Raw genomic sequence first — 19,102 nt, forward strand, 5'->3', positions numbered from 1 at the left:
TCTTCTTCTGGAAGATTAAGACCCACTTTCAGGTGACGTTCAGTACCGTCAATATCCAGGAACATCACTTGCCTTTCACCTTTCACTTCGTGGATGAATGTCCAACGGATTGCTTTTGGATTAGAGGTCTGACTCTTTCAAGAGAGTAGTGTCATCGTCTGATGCTCCACTAGAACCAGTGTCCTCCTTCTGAATAGATGATGCATTTACTTATTTTGATTGCTAGAAGGGTATCAGAGCTTTGTTTGCTTTTGTGTGAGTGGTGATTTCTTCTAGACTTAGGGATTCATCTTCAGAGGATGCGTCCAGGAATGTCACATAGCGTGGACCTTCTAGAAGCCATGGCTCTAATGGCTCTGGCTTCTGTTGATGTGGGACATCATCATCATCTTTTCTCTAGCCTGAATGGTTAGGGTGAAAGGAGCCGTTGGTAAACTTAATTTTTATTCCTTTGATCCATTGCTTATGCAGATTCTGCATACTTTGTGGTCCATTGGTCAACCCAAATGGAACCATGGTCATTCCATTCAACACCCTGAGATCTTCAGCCTCCGAGGTCTCTGTAGGGCCATCAACAAGATCATCCGTTATCATAGGAGATTCTTCATCTGCACTTTCATATCCTGCTTCGTTTTCTTCCTCATCATTTTCATCCTCTTCCTCTGGAGGCTTTGTCTCTACTTCTATAGAGGCTCCGTAGGAGAAGAATAGATCTTCTATTTCTATGTATGTTTCTGCTTCTGCTTCTTTCTCTGGATTTGTCTCTGCTACTGTCTCTGCGACTGCCATGTAACAAGGAGAACAATACATCCATGCTTCTATTTCATTGTCAGAGGTGATTCCAGAAGTCAATTCTAGTTAAGGTAGGATGTATTCTCCCATGGACAAAGACTTTGCTTCCTTCAATAGTTGGCTTATAGTGCCCACTATTAGGGATTGTGCCTCTATTTTCTTGGGAAAGATTTGTTTAATAGCCTCTTTGTCTCCTGATGTACCATATGTTACTTTGTTAGAGGAGTCAATTATGACTTCGATTAATGTGGATCCATTGCCTTTTTGCGATCCATACAATTTCAACACCACTTTGTTGGGTCCTCTGCCTTGGGTTAGGGTTCCTTTGAACCAGTCCCAGCTCTTGCTTCAAAAAGCCAAGGTCTTCCCAATAACAAAGGGTATGAGGTCCCATAAGAATTTGGTTTGACCACCAAATATGTCATCCAATAGTCTCTTCCTGTAAGGGTTGTTTTTATGTATGGGAAGATGCCCAACGGTTTAATTCTGCTTTGGTTTGCCAATCTGATAAGCAACTGTGTAGGTTGAATTCCTTGCAATCCTAAGTCCTTCATTGTCACATCCATCATTATGTTTACTAATGAGCCTCCATTGATTAATGCATATGAAATAAAGCATCCTTCTATCCATACACTAATCTTTGGGGTTTCAGGATCTAAGAAGGCGTTAGCAACATCTACTTCCTTTACAGGCTGTGGGGCCTTATTGGTCTTGATCGATGTTGAAGGAGAAATCCTTAGTCCACGTCTTCTTATCAAGATGCTTTTGAATTTCTTTCGGCAGGTGGGAGATAGCATCAGCAACTCTCAGAATGTTAGGTTTAGTTTAAAGGTGTCTAGGTCTTTGACCAAGTCATAATCTTTGATAGGATCCATAGGCTTCTCTAGCTTTCTAGGGAATGGGGCTACACCCATTTTCATCTTTCCTTTTTCTTTTAGCAATGGCAGCATCGATACTTCCTCTGTTCCTGGAAGTACTTCTATATCGTCTATCTCCTAGACCTCTAGTCCTATTTCTGGGACTATCTCTGTGACTCTCTGTGGCACTGCAGCGCTCGATACTGCACTATTTTGTCCTATACTGCTCTATCCCTCTGTTGGCATGTTGAAATTCACAGTCTTAGCAAGGGAATTATTTTTGTTCTGAACAACTCGTTTCTTCTTCTTGGTGCATGTGATAGTGGCAATTTCCAACTCTACTAAATTGGAGGTAGGCTCTTGTACCTTCTGTTGGCTATCAGTGGCATTGGCCTTGACAGGGGCTGGACTTGGATAGTCCTTTGCAGTGAGGCCTTCTCCTTTGCATCAGCTGCATAAGGGCTTGTAATCCATAGATCGTCTATGGTTTGGACAATGCGAGAAGATATGACCCTTTTCTCCACACCTATAACATTCCACCTCGGATCTCTGACCAACGCCAGACTGTCGTCCTTTGTAAATTTGAGAGGGAAACCTCCTTGGACTGAAATTAAGACCAAACTCCCTAGGCTTTGGTCCAATATCCTATGTTGTCATTTTGGATTCTAGCAAGTTGAATCTTGCATTTTCATCTTTCTGTCTTCGTTTGTGCATCTCTTTCAGAGAGCAGATATCCTCTGTATGGTTCTTCCTCAAACAGTAAGAACAAAAGGCTCCAAGAATGGTTGGTTTTTGGGTACATTCAATGGCTAAATGTCCTTCCTGATGGCACTTTTCACACCATGTATTAGAATGCATCACATCTCTCCCACCTCCCGTAGTAGGAGTGGATATATTAGTGGTATTCACCTTCAGCGTCTGTAGCTGCTCTATAATCACATCCATAAGCTCTTTCTTGATACTTGCAACTGAGTTGGATAAGTAGTCCTTTAGATTTTCACCTCCTAAAGTACTTGTAGTAGGATTTTGGAAAGCTTCTATAACTACTGCATATACAGATTGGGTTGATCCAGAAGGTCCTCTGTCCTGGTTCTGATTTAGAGCTCTTGTTGAGACTTGGAATTGTTGATTCCATTTGTAGGGTTCCACTATTGTTGAGTCGCCATTGGAGGAACTGTTTGAGGCCACTGTAAGAACAAAAGGCTCCAAGAATGGTTGGTTTTCGGGTACATTCAATGGCTAAATGTCCTGCCTGATGGCACTTTTCGCACCATGTATTAGAATGCATCACATCTCTCCCACCTCCCGTAGTAGGAGTGGATATATTAGTGGTATTCATCTTCAGCGTCTGTAGCTGCTCTATAATCACATCCATAAGCTCTTTCTTGATACTTGCAACTGAGTTGGATAAGTAGTCCTTCAGATTTTCACCTCCTAAAGTACTTGTAGTAGGATTTTGGAAAGCTTCTATAACTACTGCATATACAGATTGGGTTGATCCAGAGGGTCCTTTGTCCTGGTTCTGATTCAGAGCTCCTGTTGAGACTTGAAATTGTTGATTCCATTTGTAGGGTTCCACTATTGTTGAGTTGCCATTGGAGGAACTGTTTGAGGCCACTGTTATTGTGGTTGAACCATCATTTGAGGCATTGTCATCTATGGAAACCACAGTGGATTAGTTGCACTATACTGCGGCACTATTTGCATCTGAGGATAGGGATAGGGAACTGTCCCTGGAATTGCATTTGGTGGGTATACCATTACTAGCATGGGTGAAGGTAAGACTCCTCTTCCTTTAGTCATTGGACAGCCTTGCTTCAACTTCATCATACAATCTTGCACATTCCACTGCAGCTTGCAGATTGATTGGTCTTCTCAATTCCACAAACTTGCAAACTTCTGGTTGTAGGTCTCTAAGAAACACTCCTTTTTGGATACCTCCGTCCAAATAGAAAAGGAGTGTTTCCAAAAAGGATGAACTTCTTGTATCATGATGGTAATATGTTTCCGTCATTGTGGGATGAACTTCTTGTGGAAAGTGGCTTTGATAATGAGAATCTCCAACTTTTCAGTGGAAGAAGGAACTTTGCAAATATCCATTGAATTATTTTCTTCTTAGTAATGCCATTTCCTTCATTTTTAGCCTCTTTTGATGCTTGTTGATGGCAAAATTTTCCGGCTACGCACAAAAAACATGGAGCCCCAAGAGAGACACCAAGGAAAAGGGGATTCTACTGCAAGAAAATCTATATTGTAACACCAACAAGCTTTTATTTCATTCTTATGATGACCAAAACAAGGAAAACAACAAGTCTTCACGCAACATCATAGTAGATATCTCCCATAGATTTGATAGAATCAACCATAATCTTCAATTTCTTCATAGAATCCATCAATAGAACAAGGAACATGAAATAATACACCATTTTTTAATGGAAATCAATCACATAGTATTAATCTTCAATGTCTTCATAGTTTTCTCTCTCAATCTCTCATAGAAAGATACATAGTTTTCATAGAATTGGCTATCTCTGGCTCTCTCTTTCTCTCTCTCTCTCTCTCTCTCTCTCTCTCTCTCTCTCAATAATACATCATCTCCTCACTACAATACTCAATAATGACTCTCAACAATCCTTCTTAGGTCGTGGATACACCTTCCAAGAGGTATGTCTGTGTCGAAGAGGGACCAGAACCACCACAGCAACCCTTCATAACTCGCTTCTATCTCTGTAACTCTAGTCTTCTCTTCAACCTTCAGCAGCTACTTATTCCATTTGTTTTAGCTCTTTTGAAATTAGATCCATCCTTTTCAAAAGTTAGAAAACTTTTCCAAATTCACACATACATTCCACAGAACACTTACAAAAGATCTACAGAACAGAACATAACATAAACATAAACAGAGACAGAACAGAGACAGAAGATTTACAGAGGGTTACAAAAGGTCATCAGAGAACAACAAATCCTCATAACTTATACTAAAATCATCCCAAACTATAAAAAACTATTCAATCAACTTTCAAAAGATTTTAACCTTCATCAATCATCAATCCATGCTTCATATAGAAGAAAATCAGAACAAAACACAAGCTATACAGAAGGTATCAGAACCAATCAGAACCTCAACAACAGAACCTATCAGAACATCATAGAGCTTCATATTTCCATTGAGAATCATCATGAACTTCCAAAACATAATCAATATAATCCAAAACACTCTCAAATACTTCCATTAACAACTATATATCACTCTAAATCCATTAAAAATCAACCATTCAGACCTGAAAAACAACAAAAATCAATCAAAAATTCAGTCTTTTTTCACTCTCAACACTTTTATAATTTTTAGGTTTATCAATGTATAAGATCAGAAAAAGATCAAAAATCGAGTATTAGCCAATATGTAGACAAGGAATTACTTAAAATTTCAAATGTCAATATGCTTGAATTTTATGAATCAATCATGGAAAGTATTAATGGAAGTAAACAAATTGATAAGTTGAATCATCAATCACATAATGATTGAAAATAAATCTTTGATGATTGGGACATTAGGGCAAATATGGACTCCTAAAGGGCCCCATAAGGATTGGATTAGGACCATATTACTTTATCTAATAAAAAGTAGATGATGGGCCAAAAAGTCATCATGACTCTTAAGAATGGTTTCAACAAAATCACAATGGTATTAAGTTAAAATATTTCTAAAAAAATAGCCCATCATTTGGTTATATAAAAAATGTAGATGTGGCCTTGCAACATTGGTACTTTAGCCTAGTCATTATAGGCAAGGACCCTATCACTCGCTACAGGTATGCAGATCAAATCTAGCTCACATGAGCATTATGTAGGTGGGATTCGCAAGGGACTACTAGTTCATTTTATGGTATTAACTATGTGTCAAACTATAAGTGACTTGGTTGAATGCATTGGTTATGTAAGTATTGGGATATGTCACACGTCCTTATCATGCGCTCGTTTACATGACATGCATTGCGTGGTCCTTGGGCCTATATAAATTGGTTTTTTATTGAAGGGTGCCAAGACAAAAAAATTAATTTCAAATTCCATTCCTTCACCTTTAATGTCGTGGTTGTTGAGAAAATTAGGGCATTTTTTAAAATTTGAAAATGAAGCTTTTATTTGGACAATACTATTCTTTGTATTTGAAAAACCACCTTGGTGGACCAAAGCATTAGAAAGGCAAGTGGATAGAATGTGCACACCACCCCCCCTCTTTTTGGTCCACCTCCAAAGTTTTCTAAATTAAAGATGTCATTAACTCCTAATCTAAAGGGTTCTTTTGGAGTCCATATTTTTGCTAATGTCAAAATTCAGTTAATCAATGCTGAAATTTGCAATCAAACAATGAAGGTATACTCAACCTAACCTCTCCTTTCACAATTGGTTATGCATAAGCAAATCATAAATGGAGAGATATAATAGATGAAGTACCTCTTTCAATACTTAATGAAGAAAAGTATTGAGCTTTGATCTAATTCCATCCATAATAGTTGATGTGGAGTCCTCTTGAAGCCTTCATTGATGGGAAATCCTCTTGAAAATTTATAAGATTCAAGCAAGTGATTGCTTGCTATCCACAAACTCCATAGCTAGGGTTTGAATGAAGCTTCAAGAGTAAATAATGATTCAATGTGAGATGATTGAGGTATAAAAAAGCTTCTTGAATGCCCATGAAATCTTGAAGAAATTGATAAGAAATCACTGTCGTCTTGAATCTCAACACAAGGAGGAGAGAGATTCACCATAACTAACCTTCAATCCTTGAAGAAATGGCTTTAGCTTATTGAGGAATTTGGGAACACTGTGTGATGCATTAGAGAATAGATTTAAGTTGGAGATGAATGATGCCAAGAGACATATTCCACGGTGGATTTTGTAAGATCATGGTGGATTCCGTGAGTTTTTTATTCCACAGTGGATTTCGTGAGGTTTTGCGGTGGATTTCGTAAAACTATATTTATTTGCCGTGGCTCATACACAAGGTGGATTTCTTGTGCGAGAAGTTGGTGGGGACGCCTGTCCTTTTCGGGCGTCATATTAATTTAATGTGCACGTGGGTAATTCCACAAAATCTATATTTAAATTAATGGATGTTTAAGAGTTTAGAGTGCACTCGTATTAAAGAAAGGTTATGAGAGAGTTCCAATCTATTTATTTTTTTTGTAGCTGAAGAATACTAGGTATTCACTTTTATCGGTCTAATTTTATTATTTTCTAACAATTGTGAATGCTTTAGTTGATGTGTAGAGCAGGCAGCGGTGGCGTTGGGAAGCACTAGGCAATAGCGTGTATTCAAATTACCTAGAAGAAATTATCATTTTTTATGGGCGTGCCTTTTAAAGGTGTGGTCCTAATATTTATTTAGGCATGCTTATTTATTGAAGCGCTTGACAAATATTTATTATTTTGTATGCGCATGGACGCACGGTTTAAATATTTCATTATCAAACATTGTATTTGGGCACAACTTGAATTTTGTGCCGCCCAACTGCTTTATTCTTTATTTGGACAAAAGTAAATACAAAAGCCAAAGCATGCTAATTGTAAAATTGGGCTATTTTTGAGCTTTGAGATGAATAAATTTATAAATACATGCCTAGTAAAGTGCTCACACAAGGCATGGGGGGAGATTGTACCCAATTTATCTCTTTTCTTCATATCGTACAAATCTATCTTCTTGTTTTATGAGCCTTAGTAGAGTTCTTTTGTTCTTGGGGACCTTATGTCGCTTGGTACATATGTATCTAGCATCCGATTTGCACACCAACGGTATCAGAGCAAAGTTGAGATATCGAGGGCTTCCAATTGCTTACCATCTCATGCGAAGGCGAAGCTCCTGGAACGAACAGGCTCTAAAATCAATACTAGCATGTTCGTGGTGGTGAAGAATCCCCTACTATGCTGTTTAATTGCAAAGGACCACTCTCTGTCCACGGAGGACCACTCGGAAAGCTCCTTCATAAAGATATTTTTTTTCTCAGAAATAGATAAGAAACTTTCAATTAGTTTGATTATAAAGCTTAATAAGCTTTATTAAAAAGCTGAAGCCCAAAATTCCATCGTGAGTTGTGGCAGTATGCACTGAACGACATTGATGTTAGCTAGAACATGCGGCCGTCCTGTCACGTTAATCTTCAAGAAGTCAAGATTTTTAAAAGCTTAAAGGTTTTAATATTTCTAAAGCTTCGAAATTTTCCAACTTAAACTTTTCCATAGCAACTATTCACACTGAACCAACTCTGAATCCGTTTTGCAACTTCAACAAGCCTCTATTCATATGTGCACTCTAATATAGCCAAATTTTCGCAATACGCAATCTAGACGGATGAAGTATTCATTGGAAGAAGACCTTCATCAATTACTGCACCCACAAAAGAAGAAAGATTGTAAAAAGCCATATATATTTTTTTAAAAAGCAAGCCTTGTAAACCCAACCTTGAGCTATGCTCATCTGTCTAACAAGATTTCGAGTGTGTGAGGTTGTTTGAGATTTTGCAGGATGTTCGATCAAACCATGGAATATTTTATGGCCAAAGGTGATTTACCGAAACCAATGATGGAGCAAAAATTGGACCTAATTATGATGCAACTTTAAGAGAAACAAAGAGCACGTCAAACTTTGCAAGCTGAACTGGCTACTCTTCAACAATCTATTGTTGATCAAGATGGACCGCAACTCGTTGAAGATGTTATACGAAATATGATCGATGCGACACTCGAAGCACAGTCTATCAAGAAAGAAGCCAAGATAAGTAAAAGAAATTTCAAATTTCGTAAATTTAATGGGCTATGTGACGGAAAAATAGTTCTTGCTTTTATCAGTTAGTTTGATTATTATTTCCATGAATAACAATATACCAAAAAAGACAAACTCAAATGTGTCACTAACCATTTAGTGGACAGAGCATCGTTATGGTGGACTATTGTCCGCAAGAGTATTGATTGTTCTACTAATTGGGAGAATTTTCAAAAGAAATTTTTGCAGAATTTTCTTCCACCTCAATTCCATGAAAAAACAATCAGATAGTAGGATCTTCTGCAACAAAGAGATTGTGAGCCTATTTTGCAATACATTGAGTGTTTTTTAAATTCCTTATTGTAACTTTGAATGCTTAAAGATGTACTTGAGGCGATCGACAAGTACAATTATATGTCTAGTTTACTTGGTCACTTCTATGCGGAGGTGAACATGTTCAAGCCAACGACTCTGGAGGATGCGATTTCTTTAGCCCATGATGCTGAAGATAAAATTCATGGACGAGAGAAGCGACTACAATACTTTCCAACTAATGGTAATTTCAGTACAAAGCAATTCAATTCTAACTTTTGAAGATTCAATCAAAATTGCTTTGTTCCTTCTTCTTTCCATAAATCCTGGACACGACCCCATGCTTTACCATCAAACACAAATCCAAATCCTAAGCCATCTTTCCAACCAAATCCCAACATACCTAAACTCCCAGCCATTACCAATAATGTTTCCAAAGCCAAGTTTGTAGTTTACCACAAGTGCCACCAACCTGGACACCTAGTGGTGAATTGTCAATCCAAAAAGCCAATTGTTCACATCAACTACTTGGGAGTGATTGAAGATGAAGACCATGAAGAAATGCCAAATTTCACGAAAGACGATGATGATATCAGTACTATTTCAGATATTTTATCGGTATGTCAAATCCTCATTCATTATTAATGATGAAATGTCTTGTGCATGGTAACGAAAAGATTATTTTGCATGATGATGGAAGCACACATGATTTTATTTCTGCAAAATTGGTCAAAGAATTAAATTTACATATTGTTGGACCAACTCATTATCGCATAAAAGCTGTATTCTTAGGCACTAGATACAATGGTACACAAGAAGTTCATGATTTAGAAATTAAAATTGGTGATTATGTTGAGCGCATAAATTTCTTGGTTGTGCCTTTGCAATCTAGTGACATTATCTTAGGAATGCATTGGCGTCATAAATACAATCCCGATATAGATTATTTCACATTCAATTAAAATTAATTCTAATGGAAAACAAATCGCATTACATGGTACACACACTTTAGATAATTTTCCATTACTTAGTCACACACAGACTAAACGTGCATTAAGAAAAGGTAGCAAATCATACTTAGTATGGGTGAATGAAATTGAAGCTAAGGAAAATCAGATGCATCCTATGCACACACAATTTCTTTCACAATTTAAAGATTTTTTTGCACTGGTTTACCACCTACACGTCCTGAAGATCATAAAATAGATTTAATTCCTGGTTCTCAACCACCATGTAAAGTACCATATAGACACAATCAAATTGAAGAGAAAGAAATCCAAGCCCAAGTTGAAGAATTATTAACCCGAGAACTCATTAGGCTCAATAGTTCTCCTTTTAGTGCACTTGTCCTATTAGTTTAGAAGAAAAATAATACCTATAGGATGTGCATTGACTATCGTGCCCTAAATAAGATCACTATCAAGAATAGATATCTGATCCTCCCTAGGGTAGACGACCTCATGGATAAACTACAAGGGGCCACAATATTTAGCAAGATAGATCTTAAATCTAGATATCATCAAGTACGATTAGATACACCTGACATTTTCAAAACTGCATTTAGAAATCAATTTGGTCATTATGAATTTCTTGTTATGCCTTTTGGTTTAACTAATGCACCAGCAACATTTATCGTGTGATGAATCACATATTTTTGAAGCATTAGCATTGTGTAATTGTTTTGTTTAATGACATATTGATTTTCAATAAGAATGAGAATGAGCATTATAAACATTTATCTTTGGTTTTCAAATTATTGAAAGATAATCAATTATATGCTAACCTTGAAAAGAGTGAATTTGTCCAAACCCACATTGAATACTTAGGACATATTGTTTCTTCTGATGGTATTCAAGTTGATCCTAAAAAGATAGAAGCAATTTTGAATTGGCCGATCCCTAAAAATGTGCATGAATTATGTTTTTTCTTAGGTCTTGCTAGCTTTTACAGAAAATTTGTGAGAAATTTTTCATTGCTTGCATTACCTTTAATGGAATTATTAAAGAAAGGTATTGTATATCACTGGTCTGATAATCAGCAAAAGTATTTTGATTTATTGAAACATGCTTTAACACATGCACCTATTTTGCAACTACCTGACTTTAATCAACCATTCTTCCTAGTAGTCACTGATGCAAGCGGATCAGGAATAGGAGCTGTTCTTATGCAAAATTTACATCCCATAGTCTATTCTAGCTGTAAACTTAAACCCTCTGAACCTAAGTATTCTACCTATGATAAGAAATTGTTAACTGTAGTACAAGCTTTACGCCAATGGAAACACTATTTCATGGGATCCGAATTCATGATCAAAGCTGACCAACAAAGTATCAAACATCTCCTTAGTCAGCCACAAATCTCTGACCGTCATATTAAATGGACTACTTTTATTCAAAGTTTTCATCCACTTATCCAATATCAACATGGAAAAGAAAATGTTATTGTTGATGCCTTAAGTAGAAGACCAAGTATCCATAATATCTTCGTTATATCTTTTGATTTCCTTATCCCTATGAAAGATATATATGACCAAGACCCCAGTTTTTAAGCTGATTGGAATAAATTAGTTGCTAATAACCAGATTTCAATTGATTCATTGTCTTATTCTAATGGATTTATATTTTATGAGAAAAGATTATGTGTCACTGTTCCATTTAGATCATTTGTGTTGCACGAAATTCATTGTCTCCCATATCAAGGCCATAGAGGTATTATTTTTACTTTATGTACATTGATCGAAGATTTTTGTTGGCCACAAATGGAATTTGATGTTTCTAACTTTGTATCTGAATGTTTAATTTTTCAAAGAGTTAAGCGACACCGTGGTAAGTAATATGATTTATTAATGCCTTTACCAATCCCTGAACGACCATGGGAACATATTTCAATGGATTTTATAATTGGTTTGTCTAACACCCAAGCTAATCATGATATGATTTGAACTATTGTAGATTGATTTAGCAAACAAGCATATTTCATTCTATGCAAGAAAACATTAACTCCATCTCAAGCTACACAATTTTTTTAAAGACTGTTTTCACTAACCATGGTTTACCAAAAGTTATTATTTTTTATCGTGATTCTAGATTTTGTAATAATTTTTGGACTACTTTGTTTGCTAATTTAGGTACTAAGATCGATTTTTTATATGCATTTCATCCTGAAACTAATAGGCAAACATAAGCTACTAATAGTATAATATTAAATCTTTTGCATGCATACACAATTTTAAAACCACAAACATGGGATACGCACATGCATTTACTTTAATTTACATACAATAATACACCACATACAAGTACACTTAAAGCACATTTTGAAATTATTTATGGACATAGATTGCCTACACTTGTTACATCATTGTCAAACAAAGTTAAAGTTGTTGATGATATTGCCAATATGCATGCTACTATTTTTGTTAAAGTCAAAGACATGATTACGAAAGCCTAGCAATCATACACTAAACAAGCTAATAAGAAAAGAAAAGCCATGAGTTTCAAAGTTGATGATTATGTTTGGTTACACATTGAAAAGACTACAAAGTGTTGAGAGACACCCTGTTGTTAAGTTAGACCCTAGATTTTATGGATATTTCAAGATCATTCACAAAATCAATGACAACGCATTTAAATTAGAACTACCCCCACACTGGAAAATCCACAATACTTTTCATATCAGTTTGTTACGACCTTTTAGAGGCCAATTACATGTTCACCATGTCTATGAAAATCCTCCTTTGTTAGAAGAAGAAACTGAAATCCTTGAACCTGAAACTATTCTAGACACTGACTTTATGACCACTAGAACTGACCATCGATACTCTAGATATTTGGTTAAGTTTAAAAACCATCATGTTGAAGAGGCCCAATGGATGCACGGCCGATACCTAAGTGCTTACCTCTCATTGCTTGCTCCACATTTAGCTAATAGCAATTGAGGACAATTGCTATCCTACGCTGGGGATATGATGCCAAGAGTCATATTACACGGTGGATTTCGTGAGACCATGGTGGATTCCATAAAACTATATTTATTTGATGGGGCTCGTACACAAGGTGGATTCCTTGTGCGAGAAGTTGACGGGGATGCATATCCTTTTTGGGCGTCATGTTAATTTAATGTGCACGTGGGTGATTCCATGGCAGGTGATTCCACAAAATATATATTTAAATTAATGGATGTTTATGAGTTTAGAGTGCATTCATATTAAATTAAGATTAGGACAGAGTTCCAACTTATTTATTTATTTTGTAGACTACTAGGTATTCACTTTTGTATGTTTAATTTTATTATTTTCTAACAATTGTGAATACTTTAGTTGGTGTGTAGAGTAGGTAGGGATGGTGTTGAGAAGCACTAGGCGATAGCATGTATTCAAATTACCAAGAAAAAATTATCATTTTTTATGGGTGCACCTCTTAAAGGCGTGGCACTAATATTTACTTAGACGTGCTTATTTATTAAAGCACTTGACAAATATTTATTATTTTATATATGCATGGATGCACGGTTTAAATATTTCATTATCAGACATTGTATTTGGGCACAGCCTGACTTTTGGGTTGCCCAACCGCTTTATTCTTTGTTTGGACAAACGCAAATACAAAAGCCAAAGTATGCTAATTGTAAAATTGGACTATTTTTTAGCTTTGAGATGAATACATTTATAAATACATGCCTTGTGAAGCGCTTACACAAGGCATGGGGGGAGATTGTACCCAATTTGTCTTTTCTTCATGACATGCAAATCTATCTTCTTGTTTTATGAGCTTTAGTAGAGTTCTTTTGTTCTTGGGGACCTTCTGGCGCTCGCTACGTATGCATCCAGCATTCGATTTGTGCACTAATGACTACTTGTAATCTGCCCAAAAATTGCAGTGGTTGCTTGTTGATCCACATGGCACTAATCCTGGATGTATGATGCTCTATCTCTTACAAATGAAGTGGAGAATCATGCCTAGTAAGTTGCTTGCTTGATCAACAAAAGCTATGAAAGAAAGATATGAGTATGAATTAGCCATAGAATCTTGAAACCAAGCTAAGAGACAAAAGAGAAACCCTTGTTTAGCCAAAATTAGCCATGTTTAAGCTTTTTCTAATCACCAATAACTCTAGTTAGACCAAGAATCTCCAAAATGAGCCTCATATAAAGCAAGAGATTCTAAATATCAAAGAAATTGCCTTTCTCTTTAGATATTCTCTAAGATCCTCAAATATAGTCATGACTTACTACAAGAAATCCTAACTAGTTATGGTTTGAACTATAGCAAGATATGTGACTAAGATTTAACTCCAAGTACTTTATAATGTTGCTAGTAACCAAAGCTTGAAAAGGACCTTGCTATTGGATTGAAAGCAAGGTTTTGATACCATTGAAATAAGCAATGTCTATTTTGAATTAAAATAACAAAGAAAATCAAGAAACCACATATGAAACAACTAGCCATAGCCATGCCATAAACTTTGCATTAAACTAAAGCATAAGATAGCCGTAGTTGAGTTGAATTAAGATACAATGAGAGCCATGATGAAAGGTTGTTACAAGAAATCCACCTCTTGCAATAGTGGGTATTGAGTATCCACCCTCAATGTTAGTGGATAGGTATGAAACCCTCAAGCTCCAAGAATGGAGAATTTTACAAATGAATGTGCAAAATATATGTTACATTGACACCCTCTTGCATTTTATATCCTAGTCTAAAATAAACTTATAATTAACTAAACGAAGGGTATAAAATTTGTTTTATTATATATTCTCTCAAGCAAATCTTTAAAAAAGCAATATATAAAAGTAAAATTTATTAGATATAATAAATAACACATAAAAATTCTACTTATTTTTGAAAATTTAAGCTATATTCTTTTTTAAATCTCAAAATATTCATCTCTTTTTTAAATCTCTCCCACACTACAAAAACATATTCTCTCTCTCTCTCTCTCTCTCTCTCTCTCTCTCTCTCTCTCTTTGTGCCATAGTTGCAAGACAAAGATCGCATCAAAATGCTAACAACACACACACACACACACTCTCTCTCTCTGTGCCGTAGCCGCATGACAAAGATCCCATCAAAATGCTAACAGCAACACACACACACACACACTCTCTCTCTCTCTCTCTCACTTGCTATTTGTCTTTTGTTGCAATCTATGCCTTGTAGCAATGGTGTGGAGAGAGTCTCACTTGCTATTTGTCTTTTGTTGCAATCTATGTCTTTTCGCTATGGTGGGGGAGATCTCTCTCTCTCTCTCTCTCTGTCACAAAACAAAGGAGCTAACCTCATTTTCTTTTTTTTCCTTCATGTGAGTGATTAACTTTTTCCTTTTTAAAATTATTTACACCAAAAAGCGAGCTTGAAATAGCACGCATATCTCTCCACCCAAGCATCGGACCCAGAAGACCTACATTTTTTTTAACTATTATTCACAAACCTTGGCTAGGAGAAGTGAAGACTTTTGGTCCTTCTCGAAAGGAGCGGGACCAAAAATGCTTCTAAAAGATACATAATTTGAGTTATACTTTCTGAAGAAGATAAAGAGAAATCGATAGATATGTATGTCTAAATTCCTCGTGAATGTGAAATGAAAAGTGTGCATCTCGCGCCGGTGGCTTGAGCAAAGAGCACAACTAAATTTTTGGTAGGCTATGGGTCATTGGAACGGAATCCACGCTACGGGTGCGTTTGGCGTGGCCGGGGGTTGTCATAAAAGAGGGCGAGAGATATATATAAACACGTCGTCTAGCTCAATCGTTATCCTGCAGAATATACAACTGAATTTGGATAAGAAGCTGTTGCAGAAGGCCAAGCAGGCAGCGCTCTCATCTGAAATCTAACTCCGAGCTTCTCAGTGCGGATAATTAGTGGGCCAAAATGGCTCCGGGCGCATCTGCCGCCGACGTCTCTGTTGCGGCCGTGGTGCCTCCCAATTCGGTGCAGATGGGCGGGAGCTTCCGCGACCACGTGAAGGGCGTGAAGGAGATGCTGGATGACGGCCTGGCGCACGTGCCGGAGAAGTACATCCGGCCGGAGGGCGAGCGTCCGTCGCTGGGGGACGTGACGACTGCGGAGCGCATGCCGGTGCTTGATGTGTCGGCGCTGCTGGTCGTCGACGGCGACAACGTCGACGGATCAGGGGATCAGAAGAACCGAGCGGAGGTGGTGCGCGAGATAGGCGGGGCGTGCGAGGAGTGGGGCTTTTTCCAGGTAGGTTAATTATAGTCCGCGGACACTTCATTTTGGAGTCGTCGACGACTGAGTGAGGGATGCGTTGTGAAGTACTGCGATTGGCGGGGGCTTTCGATTATGAATATTATGATGATGATAGCTATCATTATCATTGCTATGGTTTGCAGGTGGTGAATCATGGGGTGGATATCGGCAAGATCCAGGCGGCCGTGCGGAGATTCTACGAGCTGCCAGCCGGCGAGAAGAAAGTCCTGCCGTCCCATAACGCCGACAGCGGCGTCACCTTCTCTACCGGCTTCAACAACGCCGCGGGCGCCGCCCAGGACTGGAAGGACACCCTGGTCATCCGCAGGCGCCCCGGCATCTGCGACGGCTTCCAGAACGCGCCTCTCGTCTTGAGGTAGAGCATATCGGATTAATCGCCACTGACAATTCGTCCATGAGTATATAGTACTAATCGAAATCGCCACTGATACTTCGTTGCTGATTATATAATTCGAATCGTCTAATTCATGATCACAGTCTTTAATGGCACATGACTTATATACTGCAACAGGGAGGAGCTGCTGGAGTACCAGACGAGCCTTGACAAGCTGGCGCGAGTGCTATACGAGGCCATATTCGAGAGCCTGGGGCTGAGCCGGGAGTACGTCCGCAGCTATGCCTTACCCGGCCTCGAGAGGCTGGTGCTGGCCATCAACTTCTACCCGCCGTGCCCGGACCCGAGCCTCGTTTTCGCTCTCAGCGCGCACTCGGACGTCAGCTCCTTCACCATCTTGCTCCCCGACGAGGTCCCGGGCCTGCAGATTCGCAAAGGCGACAAGTGGGTGGTGGCCGACCCTGTCCCTAACGCATTCATCATCAACGTCGCCGATCAAATTGAAGTAATTATAACTCCTGTTGCCCACATTCATAGTCAAACCACACATTTTCAATGACTCCACGGTTAATTAGGCTCTTTTACTAATTGCCTATTGATCTACTCATGATATCGAACTGATGCTCAAGAAGTTTTTGACAACATCTCGTGTGCGAAAAAAGAAAAAGGGGTCTTTTCCTTCTTGTTGCTTGTAGTCTTCAACGTCATGAGCTTTTGCTCATGAGACAGCGCATACCTAGCTAGGTTTGTAGTCGGTGGGAGGAAGGGACCCTTGACCCCCAACGCAAGCACCATATACCTAGCTAGGTATGGTTGGGGGCAAGGGGCTATTGGACCCCACCCATAGTCTAGCAACCCCCTTGCCCACCAAGCTCATCTAGCTAGGTATGCAGTCCCTCCCGTGCAAAAGCTCATGATATTGTCGTAATTTACAATGTCAAACCTCACAATCGAACGTTATTTAAAACTTCTTATGTCTTGGTTTGTTCAGATCCTTACCAATGCCAAGTACAAGAGCGTCGAGCATCGTGTCATTGCCAATCAAGGTCGTCCCCGCACCTCTCTCGCGGCCTTCTTTGGACCTCGTGAGGATGCCAAAATCGCCCCCCTTCCTGCCCTTTGCAATGATAAGAACCCACCTGTCTTCCGAGAAGTCATCTTTGGTGAATTTCTCCGTGATTACTATAGTAACAACCTCCCCCTCTACAAAACCACCCTTAACTATGCGGGAGGCAACTATAAGGCACCATCGTCCAAAAAATGAGTATAACTTCTATGGAAAAAGTCTCCATCTCTACTCCCTCTTGAACTATGGAAAAACATTGACACTAACAGTTTGTTAATTACACCAAGTTAACAAGCTCACCAAATACAACACCAAAAGACTCCACACAAGACGTAGTCTTGATCTCTATTAGATAAAGAATAATGTATGTCCAAGCCATTTCTTTCTTTTCTATGTTTGGATTTCTTACATGAATGTTCCATTGTACTATCTAATTGGAATTTTTTCATTGAATAGATTTTGAAGCACTTTCAACTTGACTAAACCTAACTCAATAATGGTTGCATTGCTTTTGTGTCCTATTGCTTGGTCTTCTTGGAAATTGATGAGATCTAGTCATTTCCTATGGTAAAAGAAGGGAAATAGGAAGATTATGTAGCATATAAAACTCATTCCTACATTACGAAACCCATGGATTTGAGGTAGTCTTGTTGATAAGATGTAACTTATGAACCTTTTGCAAATTGCAATACCATGTGAGCTAGGTTGTTCTAGATGATTGTAAAAACTTGTATAATTTTTTGACAGCTTTTGCAATTTAATGAGTAGGTATAGAATGACAATTCTATAAGCGTACATTAGTTCCCTCCATAATTCAAATGAATCATCTTCAAGGTTATTGTAGTACTCAAGTTGTGGGGTAACCACATATAATGATAGAATTGTGCTTGCATAACTATACTCTACTCCATCTAGCACTATGCCCCTCACTCAAACTCATTATGGGAGGAGACACAAGATATTGACCTATCCAAATTAGTAATTGATTGAGAGATCATGGATGCACTAAGAGACCATGTCATGGATGCATTACCACCACCTCGTGTTTTTTGGTTTCATCTCTAGATGCTAGTTTAACAATGAATCACTGCTAGAAGTAGGTTGGCTTAGGAATGAGGAAAATTTGGCAAACGAATAATAGGTGTCACATGTCAACATCACATGTATGCTAGGTTTATAAGACCAATTTGGGAATTTTGTCACAAGTTGAAAATTTTGGTACAATTTTCCTTTGTCACATGGAATAGAACTTCTAGCTAGATCCAATCATCATGTTATGAGGTTGATCTTAAGGCATCTACAAATAAAAAAGGTTTCCAAATGGTCTTGGCATTTGTAGAGCTTACAACTTGGTTTGAAGAGATTGTAATTAGATAAATCAATGGTTTTAATACTTTGTTTGAGTCCTAATAAAGAGATGGAACACTTCTCTCTTCATTGGTACTCTTCAATGACATGATACTCTGTATTAGGGTTCACAACATTCCAATTAAGAGGTGGCCTCACCATGATTGTAATGAACATTAGGCCCCAATCTATAATACCCAACCCAGGGATATTACCTCTAGTGAAATCCAAACTAAGATGTTTGCATGTAAATTTGAAGCTGGCACTATGCACGACCTTCATCCCATATGAAATAGTTTAAGTTAATTAACAATTGCATATAATGTTATATTAAATAATACAATTCCATGATTTCAATTTAAGTTATTTTAGAGGTCTATATATTCTTTAATTAAAAAGTACAAT

General features: G+C 37.9%; 1 protein-coding gene across 1 annotated transcript; it reads left to right on the top strand.

The window, feature by feature from the left end:
- Positions 1–15,454: 15,454 nt before the first annotated feature.
- On the top strand, positions 15,455–17,834 carry LOC148019392 (flavanone 3-dioxygenase 2-like). The gene is made up of 4 exons (XM_087661038.1): positions 15,455–15,923; positions 16,073–16,305; positions 16,462–16,789; positions 17,276–17,834. The coding sequence occupies exons 1-4, from the start codon at positions 15,591–15,593 to the stop codon at positions 17,546–17,548; spliced, it is 1,167 nt and encodes a 388-aa protein (XP_087517164.1). The 5' UTR covers positions 15,455–15,590; the 3' UTR covers positions 17,549–17,834.
- Positions 17,835–19,102: the final 1,268 nt, after the last annotated feature.

Source organism: Lygodium microphyllum, chromosome 20, assembly GCF_053477565.2.
Source record: "Lygodium microphyllum isolate KBCC chromosome 20, Lygodium_microphyllum_v1.1.10, whole genome shotgun sequence".
NCBI lineage: Eukaryota > Viridiplantae > Streptophyta > Polypodiopsida > Schizaeales > Lygodiaceae > Lygodium > Lygodium microphyllum.